Raw genomic sequence first — 17,460 nt, 5'->3', positions numbered from 1 at the left:
ACTTCGGCCACCATTCCAGAGGACATGCTTCCATGCTGATGATGCATGTTAAAAAAATAATGCGTTAATTACATTTGTGACTGAACTCCGTGAGGGAGAATTATATGTCTCCTGATCTGTTTTACCCACATTCTGCCATATATTTCACGTTATAGCAGTCTCAGATGATGACCCAGCAAGTTTGTTTTAAGAACACTTTCACAGCATATTTGACAAAATGCAAAGACGGTACCAATGAGAGATTTCTAGAGATAGCTACAACACTTGACCCAAGGTTTTAAGAATCTGAATTGTCTTCCTAAATCTTAGGGGGATGAGGTGCGGAGCATGCTTTCAGAAGTCTTAAAAGAGCAACACTCCAATATGGAAACTTCAGAACCTGAACCACCAAAAAACAAACCAACCTTCTGCTGGTGGCTTCTGACTCAGATGATGAAAATGAACATGCGTCAATCTGCGCTGCTTTGGTTATCAAGCAGAACCTGTTATCAGCATGGATGTTTGTCTTCTGGAATGCTGGTTGAAGTATAAAGGTACACATGAATATTCAGCACATCTGGCATGGAAATATCTTGCGACACCAGCGATAATAGTGTCATGCAAACGCCTGTTCTCACTTTCAGGTGACACTGTAAACAAGAAGCTGGCAGCATTATCTCCTGCAAATTGTAACCAAACTTGTTTGTCTGAGTGATTGGCTGAAGTAGGAGTGAATGGACCTGTAGGCTCTAGTTTTACATTGTTTTATTTTTGAATGCAGTTTTTTTTTTTTGTAAATAGTTCTACATTTGTAAGTTCAACTTTCATGATAAACAGACTACACTACAGTATTTGTATTAGGTGAACTGAAAAATATCATTTCTTTTGTTTTTTACAGTGCAAATATTTGTAAACAAAAATAAATACAAAGTGAGCACTGTATACTTTGTATCCTGTGTTGTAATTGAAATCAATATGTTTGAAAATGAAGAAAACATTCAAAAATATTTAAGGAAATGGTATTCGATTATTGTTTAACAGCATGATTAATGTTTTACTCATGCAAACACTCATGATTAATTTTTTTAAATCACTTGACAGCCCTATTATTCATATTTGCCTTCTGGGTTTTGAGCCCTTAGGATTCATGTTTTCCAACTTTTCTCCACTACCAAAGTGGCTAGAAACTATCTTTTTTAAAAAAGCAAGTTGAAAGTCTTGTGTAATCACAGGACTCAATGAGCTAAAGCTTTATGGAAAAACCAAGTATCATGAGACTCATGATAAAAATTGCTAGAGTTGGCACACTGAATCAGTTATTAGTGTTATGCTCTTTTGTTTAGTGTGTGTTACAAGTTGGAAAACAAGACAATAAAGACTGAACATAAATTGTATGCAAGTTATGTATCTGGAAATGAGTGATAAACAAGCTTGGTGATTAATCTCAAAGTATTACTGGGAAATAATTAAAAACACAAAACAACTAAAAAACCGTAGCTCACAATCAAGACACATTTTGCATGAAGCAATTGCTAGCTTTTAGTGATCTGCTGGCCACTTAAATGTCCCTCACTTTTGGTAAGTGGAGTCAAGGTAAACGAGCTGACCCATCACCTGAGATTATACAGTAATATTAGCAGATATGAAAGTAGTAGCCCTTGTAGCATGACCAGCACCAGAATGACCACGCTATGCTATGATTATTTCTCACATCCTCCTCCCGCTTCCCCCGCAACAGATTTCTATGCGCTGAAGATAATATTACTTCACCAATTTTCTTTTATTGCGTGAAAAAATTGGACGCCTTTTTGCCCATATTTGAAATCCATGTTCAAATGTGTCATGAGCTACACCTTGACCAAAGTCCAGTGCAGAGTGGTATATTTTTAGTTAAATGTTGCACTTATCTTCTCTGTGGGGAAGGGAGAAAGAAGAGACAAGTGTGTCAGAACAGAGAGGACAGTCTCTTAGACTGTCTGAACAATGTATATATTAGTATGGTGCAATAAATGTAGGTATTTTACAAGTATAATTTCCCCCTCCTACTTACAATGCTTTCCTTGCATAAAATCACTGCATTTCGTACTCATGTAACTTAGACTCTAAGGTGATTCTGTATTCTGGCCAGCAGCAGACCCAGCACACAAAGTATCCACAGTAATCCATAAATGTGGCTGTAGTACAGACCATTACTGAGTCCAGGGGACTATGCAGGCATAAAGCCTATAGACTTTATAAAACTTTCTGAGACTCCGGCTACTGGAGATTTGCAGGACTGACTGTCCATGGCTTTAAGACAGTGGTTGTCAACCTTTTTTCATTTGCAGTCCCCTAAAAAATTTCAAATGAGGTGCAGACACCTTTGAAAATCTTATAGCTGGTCTACACTGCCGCTGAAGTCAATATGACATATGTCACTTAGGGATAAGAAAACAACACTGCCCTGAGCGACATAAGTTACATTGACTTAAAGCAGTGTCCACATGACACTATGTTGGTGGGAGATGCTCTCCACTGACATAGCTTCTGCCTCTTGTGGAGGTGGAGTAATTATGCTGACGGGAGAGTGCTCTCCCATTGGCATAGTGTCTCTTCACCTGGTGTGCCGATGTAGCGTGGTAGAGTAGACTTACCTCAGACAGCCTGCAGATCCCCATGGGTCTGTGGACCACAGGTTGAAAATCACTGATTTAAGAGGAATCAGAAAAAGTGTTTGAATTCCACTCCACACTCCTGTTGCTTGTCAAAGGTTTTTCTGTCAGTTGCCAATGGCCAATGACTGCCAAAATTTGGCTCCTGGGGTCTCTCCCCTCATTTAAATCTATGCCTGCTAGTAATTCTCATTAATGCATATGCTTCTGCAATGTGCTTTAGAATTTAAGCTACTTAAATTCAACAATAGACTTTATAGGTTAGACGGAGTTAGTCTTGCTTTTATTCTTCCATATGTGTACAAATAAAAAATTTCTGAGACTTTTGGGTTCTGTATCTGTCTCAGACTTAACAATTATCTGCTATATGTCTAAACAGGTGCAAACTCTTGGCTGACTAATTTGTCAACATGTAATGTACATTTATGTCAGACCACCTTCATACCAGAGAAATTCCTCAGACTCCGTTTTGTGTCTCTGAATAAACAAAAGTCACTCTACCAGCAGAAGCTACAGGTCACATGATAAGGTCAGCAAGTCAGAGCTCTGGGGTAAACAACCGCAGTGAGTATTTGGAATGTGCATCCCAGAATAAGGTAACATTGGCATGCATTCAAGCTGATAAAGTTTGGCAGGGAGCATGAGCGGAAACGACCTGATAAGACAGTGAGCATGTGCAGTAAAGATCTGCTAGCTGACAGAACAGTGTAAAAGGCAGACCGTTAAAATGGTTGAGAGAGGAGTGAATAAGGAGTTAGGAAAGCAAGGAGAGAAGTTAAGCAGGTGAGAGGTGGAGAGTGGACGAACTGGCAAGAGAGCTGATCAAGAGAGGCAGCTACAGCAGCAGCAACAGAAAGCTGACAGCCAGGACAGAGGAACCCTGCAGGTTTTTAATCATAGCATAGTGTGCGTGTGTGTGCGCACATATATATATATATAGATGTCTGAGTGTGTGCTAATTGTAATTTACCTCTGTAAAATGGAAAGTACAATTTAAGAACTCTTGTCAGGGATCCATTGCAGACCAGATATCTGTAACAGAACTCAACCATTTAGAATAATTTGAGAGGTATGCAATTGCATTTTGAATACTCTTTAACTTGCAATAAGAGATTTGTATTTTAGTTAGGTTTTTAGATTATATTGTATTAGGGATTATTAGTTACATTAACAAAAGGATACTTTTTTTGGACAGAATACTGTCTATCATTTATTAGAAGGCCGTATCCATGTCCTCCAAGTGTTTCCTCAGTTATCCTAGAGACCTAGGAAGACAGATTAAGGGGGGTGATAGGTAGGTGATTCTAGGGCGGGGCACCCCAAGTTTTGGGGTGCTAGTCTGGATACATAAAACACAGAATCCCACATGATTACGGGAAAGCATTTATTTTTTTACCTGATTTACACATGAACACTTCAAACAACTTCATTTTCTATAATTATACAACAGATGAAGAATTAACATCTGAAAAACTCTCTACACATGGTCCCCCAAAAAGACGACTTGTGGTCTCAGTCCTACATACAACACAGTTCACATTTGACATCATAACCAATATACTGGTAAGATTTCTTTACATGCAGTCACATGAACATAAAATCACTCCAGTAGTACAAAAACCACACAGAGCACCAAGAATGAAACAAACAAAAACAAACAAACACTGGGAAGTCATACAAGCCATAAAGCATTCAACAACAAATTAAACAATTTTTTTAACATTAACAAAAATATATAAAATACTTAAATTAAAATTTTTAACAGTGTCCCCTTACGTATCTCCCACCCTGTCTCTTTAACCTTGTTTTCCCATCCCTCATCTTTACTTTCTTTCTTGAAGGGACTGGTATTTCCTCCTTTATCTTTTCCATTCCCTCGGATGGTGAAAGGAATGGATGTTTATGCAGGATTAACCCTGAGGAAAACAACAAATAAAAACAACATTATACTTACCTGTTAAATGCATTTCTCCATCTGCACTTCCATATGGAATTGTTTCATGAATGGCTTGATCATAAAATTCTAAAAACAGGCAAAACAGCTCTTCACCTCATGTACATACCTTTTGACACCTGTAATGATTTCTCTGCTGGACTTGAAGTTGTATGTTGACATGTTCATCTTAACTCTCCTTCCACCTCTCCTAAAATCCTCATCCATGCTGTCATCCTCTCACATCTTAATTACAGCAACTCCCTCTCCTAGGACTTCCCCAAATCCTAGCTTTTCAAGACTCCTATGTGTGCAGAAAACTGCAGCCTCATGGTCTTCTCATAAATATCAAGAAGCACTGCCTGAACACTGCCAGCCACAAACATCTCCATTTGTTTCTCATTCAGAAGCTGAGAATTACCATCCAGCCAGACTAGCTGATCACAATGGTTCTTTCTGGTTATACAACCTGTGAATCTTTGAATCATCTATGAATCTTTGGCACAGAGCCTCAGCTGGTACAAATTGGCATAGATCCATTGATATAAATGAAGTGATACCAATTTATACCAGCTGAGGATTTGATACCTGCCTCTTCTTAAAAAATGATCTCCATGGATTTTTTCAGCCTACTTTGTATCATCTTTTAGTACTCTCCTCCCCATTTCCTCTCCTCATCTTACACCCTCCTCCTCAGAAACTAGTCAGTATGGGAGTATCTTTCCCATTCCAGCTCCTGCCATCTGGAACAGCCCTTCTGTGTCTTCCTGCCTTACTAACGCTCCAATTCAGTTCAAACCTGATCCCCTAACCTCTTGCTTATGTTTATCTCCCTTCTTTATATACTATTTTTTGTTACTCTTTTTATGAGTATAAATATTAGACAAAGCCTTCCCTCCACTGTTTTCCTTACTTAAACTCAGATATTGTCTGTTATCTCATTTTTTATTTCTGTAAAGTGTTAAAGTGTTTGAGGATATACATTGTATGAAAATTCCATTAAAGTTAAAGATAGTGTAATATATCAAAGGTGGGTTTAACTATTAGAAAAAATAATGTACACACATTTTTACAAGTGTCTCACTTCTCTGTGCCATGATAAAGTGAAAATGTCTACCAGAAATGGTAGTATTTCTTTTTGATTGATTATTTAGATTGTAAGCTCTTCATGACAAGAAACTCTGTTTGTACAGGGCCCAGTGCAATGGAACTTCAATAATTATGGAGGCCTTTACAAACAATTTCCTGATGTTACAATAACTAACTGACAGAGAAAACATCTTTCTTCACTTTTTGGAGACTTCATTTACTCGCTGCAATTTCTGTTATATTAACACTGTAACCTTATGTTTAATAAAACCTACTTAATGTGCATGAAATCAAGATTCCTCTTTATACGATTCACTTCTGTTCTCATTAGCACACCCTTAGAGACCCACTCAGGAGTTCCAGGGATACTGTGGGATCCTGAGGTCAATTGACCTGCATTTCCTGCCTCATGTTTCCTGTAGTCAACTAGTTCTCGCTAGCTGCATGTGTTCATTAGCACAGGTATATGTAGAAGATGCATGCAAGGACTGGCATATTTCACAATAGGTGTTAGCGTAATCAGTATTGGAAACACAAAACATTAATCCTTCCCATCATCCAGCCATGCCTTATATGAATTGTGCTTTTTTTTACTACTTCTTTTTCTTGGTAATGAAAAGATGTGCCACACCAATTTGGGCCTTGCTAGGTTTGTGGGACTCCTTGCTAAACCCAAAATAGTAGGTGAAAGGTGCATAAAACTTCATCTCAACCTATATGAACACACTAGATAAAATTGTTTATGAAATTATGGATCAGAGCCAAAATGACCCGTGCATTTAAAATGAAAGAACCAATGAGGGTTTTCAAAGTTTCTAATAAGATTACAGAATTGTTTTAGCAACACAAAGTTAAGATGGAAGGAAATATGTCTATATGGGACCAGTAGATATTTGTTTTGATGGAACACAATTTCCACCTCTTCTTGGCCATTACATTTCTTGAGAATTTGAGAACTAGCTTATGCACAGGGATAATAAAAATGCAAGGCAGTGAGCCTATACATACAGGGAACATTAGCTATTACAACTCTCATGTTGGTTGCCGACTGGGACCTGAGATCAAATCTCATCCAGTGGTTAGGACACTAGCCTAGAACTTGAGAAACCAGAGTTCAATTCCCTGCTCTAGGAGACTTCCCAGGACAATACTTTGTGCTTCAGTTCCCCATCTGCAAAATGAGGATAAAAGTACTTCCCTATATGACAGGGGATGCACAAGGATGAACACATGAAAAGACTGTGAAGCACTCAGATACTATGGTGATGGGCCCATATAGGTATCTTAGATTGACAGATTTACCATCATTCCATCAGGATTCTGTTTTCCACATCTTGAAAACGGTTCTGACCAGACTAAATGAGGAGAAGGAGCCCAATAATACCACATCTTCCATATCTGTGTCCTCAACAACTCCTGGGATGTACATCTAAAATTTATTGTATTCCTTTGAAGTATATTAATTTTCTATCCTATCCTGTTCCTCCTATCTCTTTTATTAGAATGGATTCTTCTTTTAAAAAAAGAAAAACAATTTAGTCAGCCAGGACATATCTGTCTTTTGGCAACACATCCATGACCAAAAAGGCAATCTTAAAAAACCAAAAACCTGAATACTTGATTCTGGCTAATAAAGATTGCTTACTATGTGCTGTGTCTGAGTTTCCAGCAAGTGAATAGTAATTATCAGTGAGAGAAAATAATAAATAAATAATAGATATAGCCCAAAGGTCGGACAATGGTGAAGTCACCCTAATTAGTGCTTTCCTATGATGTGATACAAGTAGACATGTTAACAGTATTGGTTCAGATGCAGATTTGAACCTGTGAACAATTTTTGAGGGTCTGGCCATTTTCTGCAACAAAACAATTGTGTATTTGATGCTTGTTTTCATTAGTTTTAACAATTTTTGGCCAGTTTCCACTCCATTCCTTGGGATGTGCATCCAGTATCTTAGGTTTCATTTAATAATTTCTTATTATTTCATTATCTATGAAATATCAGCTATATTTACATTCTAAGTATACATCGTCAACAAGCTAACTCTTTCAAATCTCTTGTGTTAACTATATTAAACTTAATCAGATGAATGGCTTTTAAAGCTTAGGCTTTTTTTTAACCAGATTTTTTTTTTATTATAGTGAAAACTGAGATTTAGTAGAGGTTGCTTTTGCTGATAAATGGCTTGCTGGTACAATATACTGACATTTTCATTTCATCCCAAGGTTGGATTATAATTGCAGTAACATTCTTAGTTACTGATCATGATGTTCAATGTGTGAAGTCAAACATTGTAATATCTAATTTGAACTTAGTGCTGTGAAACATCTTGCAGAAAAGACTCAGGGCCAAATTCAGTCTTGGTTGTACTTACTTATGAAAACGGCAGGTCTACACTACGGGGCTACAGCGACCTAAGTTACGCAACTCCAGCTCTGTGAATAATGGAGCTCGAGTCAACGTACCTTAGGTCATCTTACTGTGGTGTCTACATTGAGCTGGGTTTCCTGTCAACTTACCTTATGCCTCTCATTCCGGTGGAGTACCGGAGTCAACGAGAGAGCAATCAATGGTCGATTTAGTGGGTCTTCATGAGATCCGCTAAATCGACCCCCGATGGATTGATCACTATGCATCGATCCCCTGGTAGGTGGAGACAAGCCTAAAGTCTGAACTTGACCTACCATATAGATGCAGGATTCTATAATACAAACAAATGATTGTAAGAGGAACAGAAAAATTTCAATGGGGCGTTCAACAGAAGGCTAGGGAATCACTAAAGAAAAGCTCACCCATGTGGACAGTAGAGATTATTTTCCCAATCAACCACTCTTTCCCTAATAACTATATTGACAGGAGACAGTTTCCCTGCTCTTAGTTGGCTGGGTTAAGGATTAGAATCATTACAAACTGGCTATAGAGACAAGTTTTCATTTAAATACAGTTTATCAACACACAGCTACATTTCATTCATGGGAAAGGCATCTTGCTATCATATGAACACAAGGAACAATTTCCTTAAATGCAACAGCCAGTAGAAGTTACATTTTAAAACCAAATTTATCAGAATCCCTGATTTCTATTCATTTATACAGGTACAAATGACTATAGCATATTCACATTTTTGTCAAAAGCCAACAATTAAATAAAAGACTAAGGCTGTTTTACTGAAAACCTCCATTTACTTCACAGTTTACATATGACTAAATGTTGTAACGAATTACATGTAAGAAAAAAAACACCAAAATAGAAAGCTAGCTTTGTAGGTGAAACAACTGTTCATCTTTTTCTGAAGAGTTCTGAACAATATATTGGGGAATGGAGCTTTAAAAATTCATAACTGCACAGTTGTAAGGCTAAGAAATTACAGCAACAAGAAGTGGAACAATTTGAGTGCCAGGCTGGGGAAGGTTAAATTAAAAATCTTAATGTAGGGTTGCAGTCAGTAATTAGGGACAGCACGGAAATATGCTTTGCATAGGCAATTTGCCCAGAATGTATCATCGGTTCTACTTGGGGAAAATCATTCTGCTCATTAAACTTCTGCTAACCAAATTCGAACAGCATGAACATCCAACTACAACAGCTAATGAAAGATACACTATTACAGCTCATAGAGAGTGAGAGGAAATAATAGCAACGTTTTTCTCACTACTAAGCACAGCTCAGTTCTTATGTATATTATGAAAAACAGCTATACAAGAGAAGTCTTATTACTGCACACACTCGAAATACTTGCAATCAATTAATAAAATAAAGGAATTCTGGTGAAAATTCTGCATTTTAAGTTAGACAGAATAGACCTGGAAGAAAAAGTAGAGAGAAAATACTTAAGAATTGTAATTTAGGTGTTGCAAAGTCAATAAAAAGATAACAGAATGGCACAGCGAAACCAGGCATATGAAACCTAAAATGGAAAAAAGCCAGCAATGCATAACAAAATGGAACAAATTTTCAGAACCTTATTTGACATGTGGAAGAATAATCCAGCTTTTCAAGGATTCTTCAGACTCCAAAACTAAAGAATGTCTTTCATCACGTATACCTCTTCATACAGGGGAGAGTATTGCGATAGTCAGACTCAGCATTTTACTTATTCTACCTTATTCACAGTTTGAAAAACATGAAATACAGATCTAAACATTCCTTCTTTAGTGGATCTCATGCTTTTCTTCCCCTACAACATTTCTTTGTTGCATAATTCTATTACAGTCTTTTGACTTATTGTTGATCTGCTATTCTGTAGCTATTCTGCTATTTCTTCCCTCAGGAGTTTCTACTTTGTGTGACAAAACAGCTTGTACTTCATATCTGCTGTCTTTGTTTCAAATCACAGGTTCACCAGATCTTTACAAGCACGACAGTTATATCTGCATAATACTAATGCTGCTGCCTGTGAATCATTTAATATTGTGCATGTTTCATTTCTTCAACATAGTTACAGGAAAATAGGGAAAAAGAGAGAAATGTGTGTCAAACTGGAAGTTAAGGACTATCTGCTGTTACCTACAAAAAAACAAAGAAAAGACATGTCAAAAAGACAAATCTGATTATGTACAACAGAACAATTTTTAATGGTATATCAAATGTGATTGAATGATGACTTACCAATCAACTCTGCTGGATCAAGAAGTTCAGAGTAGCTGGCTTAGCTGGGTATTTGCAAAATAAATGTGTGTGGTAAGGTCCTATGTTACCTGGACACGCTAAATACAATAATCCTGGTTGGATCAGAGAAAGCATATATATAAATGATGTTATATTCTTTACTATTACCATAGACCTCACTAAATGAAGATGCTCATGCTACCATTCATTAATGTGCACATCTGATAGCTATTTGATTGAGCCAGGGCATAGAAACGTATCTTTTCTTTTAGTTGATTTTCAATGACTGAAAAGTAAATATACTTATCAATCTGATGAATTAACATTTGCTGTGGTTCTTCAATGCTTATTAAATTGCATACTGTTCTAGCTAAAGAATCTATCATTCTGAAAATAATCCAGTGTCTCAAACACTTCACTCACTGTTAAGGTAACATTCACAAGCACATCATAGGAAGCCATTATAGAGAGGTCCAAGATGACATTCCTCTTTTAAAAGAACCATTAAATATCAATGATTAGTTACCTGGGGAACAAAGAGTAAGAGGAGACTGATGATGTTCCTTCTTGTACCTCAGCTGGCATGACAAACAACGCACATAGCCAAGAACCAAACCCAATGGTAGATATTTATATATCTGTGAGTATTTATGCATGCAGTGGTGTAGCTGTGTTGGTCCCAGGATATTAGAGAAACAAGGTGGGTGAGGTAATATCTTATTGAACCAACTATTGGACTATTTATGTGATAATCTAAATGAATGAGAATCTCATATGTTTGGATATTCCTAAACTACATCTGCTCCTAACAAAAGTGTGTGCATGTGGGAAGACGGAGTAGTTGTTTGCTATCAATAACAATGGTATGCAATGAGTAAGTACACTCTCTTATGGTCTTATAATCAGAAGGTTGAGATAGCTAAATTTAATCAATTAATGTTAGTAAGCTAGTCCTGGATAGCGTTTGCTCTGTACTCTCTGGTTTGTCATGGACCTTTGACAGTTGTTGCTCTTCTTCTCCATATGCCTGCACAAAGTGTAGACCTGTGTAAAATATTGTGTTTTTTCTCATTCCTTCTCTATTAGCATATGACTTCAATCAATGCTCCTTGCAGATACAGTATTTTGGGTTTTTTTTGCAGAAATGTCCAGATGCCACTTAATATCTTTTATGCACATCTCACCCAAAAAGTAGTCAAATTGTGGCTTTGTAACAGATATTTCAGCAGTGTGCAGCAGTACTGTCTAGACACTAGAATTAAAGGTGATATTAAATATTTTTAAACAAGATTATAATCCCAAGGATTGTATTCCTTCATTTGACTATCCAAAAGGATAAAATTAGTCAGTTTGAAAAAAGATTCAGGCCATGAGTCACAGAAATTCACTGAATATTTCTGTTGCATGGCTCTAAAAGTGGTCATAAAATCCAAGAAAATATTTACAAGCCTAAAATCATACTTATTTCAAAATAATAAAATGGATAATGTTAAACTCTATCTGGAAAGGATATTATAAGCAAGGAATGTGATTTGTTTGTAAGACAGATTATTAGCATGTACGTACAGCAGCGCACACTGCTAGTTTGAAGTAGCTGAAATGCACAGTAAATGTTTTAAAATGTAGAAAAGTGATTTACAAGTGTCAGAAAACAACAAAATATGGACATATGTAGTGATTAGATTTCCAAAGTCTGGCTCTGATAGTAGAGGCCACAGAAACAGTGTTAGCAATTAGAACAAGAATATTTACCAGTAATTACATCAGAGATACCTGACTGGAACTGTTGGGTTAGTTGCTCACAATGCATGAATAGCAGGTGGCAGCACCTATTATATTATATCAAAATATTATGGCACAGAGGACCCTAAGTTCCATTTTTTCTGTTTTCACTATTAGTATTATCACATTTAATATTGGTATTTCTACTGGTATCATTCTTATTTAATACTTTTATTTCCATAACTTTTGTACTGTGAGGTAGTGCCTAGGAGGTCCCAGTCAGGGATCGGAGCACCACTGTGTTACCCTAACCACTGTACACAACAACATTAGATGAAGCTTCAAGAGCACTCAAAAATAGAAAGGGACATTTGAACAGGAGAACCATTAGAAAATAGTAATATTTATAGCAGGGGTAGGCAACCCTTCAGCAGTGGCGTGCCGAGACTTCATGTATACACTCTAATTTAAGGCTTCGCGTGCCGGTAATACATTTTAACGTTTTTTAGAAGGTTTCTCTACGAGTCTATAATATATAACCAAACTACTGTTATATGTAAAGTAAACAAGGTTTTCATGTGTTTCAGAAGATTTAAAATTAAATTAAAATGCAGATCTTATTAGTTTAGTGTGATCCTTGCCCTTGCTTTTCCTTGCTGAGTTTTCCAATGTCTGGTGGCACGTACTTTAAGCTGCACACAGGCTTCTGAGTGATCAGTTGTTAACTGGCTGGAACCCCAGATTGGCAGTTGAGGTGAGTGGAGCTGGCGGCTGGTAGGGCTGAGTAGGGCCAGAGGCCTAGATCCTGTCTGGCAGGGGGTCTGCGCTGAAATACCAACCAGAAGCAAGGTGAGTGGGGCTGCGGCAGGGACCCCAGCTGGCAAGGGGCCAGCAGCCGGAACCCCAGAGCGGCAGCGGGCTGAGCGGGTCAGCCCACCCAGCTCTGGAGTTTCGGGGGTAGGTTGAGCATCTCCGCCTGCCCCCACTCTGGGGTTTCAGCCGCTGGCTCCTGCCAGCCGGGGTCTTAGCACACTGCCAGCCTGGGGTTCCTTCCCTAAGGCCAGCAGCAGGTGCTGAGTGGGACCAATGGTGGGACCCCGGCTGTCAAGGGGCCAGCAGCGGGAACCCCAGAATGGCGGTGGGCTGAGCCATCAAAAATTGGCCCGGATGCCACCTTTGGCACGTGTGCCATAGGCTGCCGACCCCTGAGTTATAGTTACATTAGAACAAAGGGGCATCTGAAGCCAGAACTCAGAATAAAAGAAAGACAGGATGCGAGGAGGACATTTTACTCCCCTAAAATGATATGGAGTAAACTTCTAGTGTCTGTTGAACTTATGTTTGCACTTCTCCATGCTATGCATTCACCAATGTTCTGCATGACTGCAGTGCTTTAACATAGAACAGTACTACTGCCATCAGCTTCATGAAAACACAGGTGCTAAACCTAGACTGGATAGGAGGCCACATTAGTAAAGATGCATATAGCTAATACAATTATTCATGTCCTTCAGATTCGGAAGATTCAGATTCCTTTTCTTCAAGAGCTTCTGAAAGTTCCTACTACAGTGCAAGTTAGAATAAAAAGTCATGCTAGGAAAAATTCCCAATAAGTAGTAGCTCACTGTGCACTTTGACCCTCATTCTGCACCACTGAGCTGTTTTGATTTACTCTGGCAAATATCTCTTTCCAGACACAATAGCATAGAAATGTACTCCTGCAACCTCTTCTGAGTGAGTCACAGCAAAAATTTTAGAAATCAGCAGCAAGACTGACTCAGAATTCTTGGTACAATTGAAAGTAGCACTTCTGCCTCGCACTCACATTATGTGAACAACAACTAACCCAACAGTTCTAGACTGGTGTCTGCAAGCCTGCACAAGTGTTGAGAGTCTGCAAGGTCCCTCCCTATAATAAAAAATAAACAGGAAATTCTCATTTCCTTGTACAAGTTTTAAACATAAAATTGTCATTGATGGAATGAGCAGTGTTCTTTATTGGTCTGAGAACTTAACTGGGAGCTGGAAGATGCCGAATTCCAATCTTAGTGATGTGTATTCACTAAGTAGCCTTAACTAAATCATTTAACTGTTCCACTTTGGTTTCCCACTACCATTTGCAAAATTACGATAACAACATTTGCTTACCTTGGGGATTAATTAGCTAGCGTCCTTAAACGCTCCAAAGATGAAAAAAGCTATAGATGTCAAATGCCATAATGATTAAAAAGTAATTAGTTAGAACGTTTCAAAAAGAAACTTTTTGTGTTGAAAAAAGTCTCCCCTCACCTCCCTCCTCCGCAGAAATAAAATATCTTTTCTGCGGGGAAAAACTGGTGACATTTAACATTTTTTCCATTTTCCACATAAAATATTCATGACTTTTAGAATTAAAAAACCTAACTGAAAACAGTTAATTTTTTTATTTATCAAAAACTGTTTGGGCAAACAAATATAATTTACCACAACACCTGGTTTTCAGCAAACAAAAATTGTAAATAGCCATTTCTAAAGGTTTTGATAATCTTCTCAACAACATTTTGAAAGAAAAAAATATTGAAAAAATAAAAAGGGTTCTGTTTCGTTCACTTTTAAATGAAAACAAATTTGAATTTTTTGAGAAACTTTGTATTTTTTGACCAGCTCTATTAGTAAGTTAAATATCAAAAGAGAAGAGTAAAACATCAAAATCTGTATTTCTACCCATCGTACAAGTTATTACTACCAGTTTTGCCATAGTAGTGCTACTATGTTATGTAACAATGTAGAAAGGATCATACATTGTGTACAATAACGTATCATGTTAAATCAGAGTTTCTCAAACTGGGGGTCGGGTAGCGAGATTATTACCTGGGGGGTCGTGAGCTGTCAGCCTCCACTCAAAACCCCACTTCACCTCCAGCATTTAGAATAATGTTAAATATTTTAAAACATGTTTTTAATTTATAAGTGGGGTCACCCTCCAAGGCTTGCTGTGTGAAAGAGGTCACTACTACAAAAGTTTGAGAACCAACTGTGTTAAATGTAATTTCAAACATATCACAAAACAGAATTATGTTAAACTTTAAATAAAATTAAAATAGATTGCATTCTTACAGGACAATTCTTTGTTAAGCTAAACAGGTCAGATGCTATTTAATGAATGTATTTTATAGCTCAGGAGACAATATAAAGACCTGAGATTAAAACGAGTTTCAAACAGTTGCTGAAAATGCCTTCCATGGTTGGCACAAAAAACAAATCCGATAGTACAGTAAAAAGTATTTTTTAAAAGTAGTAAAAAATTTGTTTTCCTTTATAGTCAACAATTCTTTGGCCTTTGATATTTTATTATCTTAAAAATCAGCTAACATGATGTGCGCCCTCATGGCTAAGGAAAGCATAGTATAAATCACTATGTTACAATTTTGTATGCAAGTCCAGAGACGACAAAATCATTAGAAGATGCTCTTACCTTGAACTAGCTCTTGATTTAATGTCATCCTTTGCCATTCTTTCACTACTACTTTCTTCATTGTTCTCTGATTGCTTCTGACTTGACTGCCTTCTTTTCTCCCATTTCTTTTGCTGATTTGAGATTTCCACCTCTACTTGTGATCCATTTTCTGCTCCCAGCTGTGAACCCGAGGAATGTGCCAGGCACTTAGAGGAGTTAGACAGTTTCTGTTCTTCTCTGCCAGAATCTCTTTCTGCTAGCAAAGCAGGAGACGTTTCAGTTTTTAATGCCTCCTGTGCAGAGACTGCACTATCCAGTTTATCTATATGATCTTTTTCTTTAGATTTTACTAAACTATAAGAAGCATTTATAACTTTTCCTGGGGAATGTCTGGTCTTTAAACCAACAATATTATCCTCCCTACTGTCTTCACGGCTGCCACAACACACACAGGAATTAATGAGACAATTTGTGGCAGCTATGCTGAGTTTATGGGATTCACTCTCCTCTTCATCAGCTAAAGAATCAGAAGACCCAGGAACACAACTGATAGCTACTTCTGGTGTTGTTACTGGGGATTCTGAAGTAGCGGGAGATTTGGGATTAAATATTACAGTAGCAGATATCTTCATTCCACCTGTCCTATGGGCTATCATTTCTGCTGTCTCTGCATCAGCATATGTATCCCAGCCACTGAGGTATAACTGTGAATCGGGACCTTCTAAACAACTGCACGAATTTTGAATTGAGATACAAGTCATCAGTTTGCCATCTTCAATATTGTTATTATTGCTTAAATCGCTTTCTATCTCTCTTAAAAGTAAAGTCTCTTCTGTTTGATGACCATTGTCATACACTAGAGGTTCCCTGTGCTGCACACTCTGCTTTGAATTGTGGCAAGGGTTATTCACCCATGCAAATGTGTCATTGGCTGAATCCAACCCAGCAAGAGCTTCTCCTGCTCCATCCAGATCATCCATAAAAAACACTCTCTCCTCTTCGTCAATTAAGTTGTCAAGATGTTGCCTGTTAGGTGAGGCCTCTGTGCTGGAGCCATTTCTTATGCCAGGTCTGTGTGCTGGAGACTGGCTGACACTTGGTGGGGAAAGCAGGGAAGACATTTCATCTCCAACCCTGTGGACCATCCTATTCAGCTGTTCCAATTCCTGTGCATCATACTGCATAGAGCAGGCTAGCTCAGCCTCTGTGTTTTCAGCTTTTGCTGAAAGCTCCTCAGCAGGCAAAGTTGCAGCTAAGGCAGTTGTACTGACAGTGGGCACTTCAGGATCTGTTCTGACAGGAAAATCCACATCCTGAGATATGCAGAGGTTACATTCCAGTGTGTGCAGCTCATCATCAGTTAAGGTCTGAAGCAGATCCCTACAAAGTGAAAAATTGAGACATTATGTTGCAGTTTGTACTCAAAGGGTGACTGCATTACAGATCTCACTAGTAGCTTTCTCTGTCTGAAAAGAAATCCACATGCAGAATTTGGAAATAGATACAGAAAAGTATTAGCTAGCACTTGGAGCTGGAGAATTCTAAGTGCATTGTAAATTCTAATTCAGAGTATGTGTGTTCTCCTGCACTTGAACCCAGGACTATGCTGGGAAACAAAATAAAATATTCTCTTTTTTCTTTCTGAAAAAAACCAAACATTTAGTCATCTGGGGCTCAAAAATAATGTTTCACATTTTAAATATATTACTAGCTTGAATTAAAACCACACATACTGTAATTTGGTTAGGACACTGACACCTTCCTGAGAACTAGTCAGTGAAGGTTATTGCACTCAAGAATATAGTTAAAATTTCCCAAGTTATTACGTGGGCAGATACAAAGAATGTATTAAAAACATTAATCAATGCCCCCTTTGCAGTGCTGATGTATTGGAAATCTCAGTCTGTAACTGAGAATATAGTTTAAATTACAAAAATTGTTTTGATGAAGACCTAATGTGTTCTTAGACTTTACACAATAATATATTTCTAGGTAAGTTACTAGGAGCATTTTCCTTCTGGTTCCCATTACTAATACATAA

The 17,460-nt window shown here is 37.7% G+C and overlaps 1 protein-coding gene across 3 annotated transcripts in view; it reads right to left on the bottom strand.

Moving 5' to 3' along the window:
• The window catches only part of ZFYVE28 (zinc finger FYVE-type containing 28), a 321,166-nt gene that overhangs the window by 52,767 nt on the left and 250,939 nt on the right, over positions 1 to 17,460 (bottom strand). For all 3 annotated transcript variants that reach the window (XM_032781069.2, XM_032781072.2, XM_032781073.2), the window contains one exon: positions 15,438 to 16,799. In XM_032781069.2, the coding sequence (XP_032636960.1) occupies positions 15,438 to 16,799 (1,362 nt within the window). The remainder of the gene's footprint in view (positions 1 to 15,437; positions 16,800 to 17,460) is intronic.

The sequence above is a fragment of the Chelonoidis abingdonii genome, chromosome 5 (genome assembly GCF_003597395.2).
Source record: "Chelonoidis abingdonii isolate Lonesome George chromosome 5, CheloAbing_2.0, whole genome shotgun sequence".
NCBI lineage: Eukaryota > Metazoa > Chordata > Testudines > Testudinidae > Chelonoidis > Chelonoidis abingdonii.
Note: the sequence above shows the minus strand (reverse complement) of the source record. Positions and strands in the feature narration are given on the sequence as shown.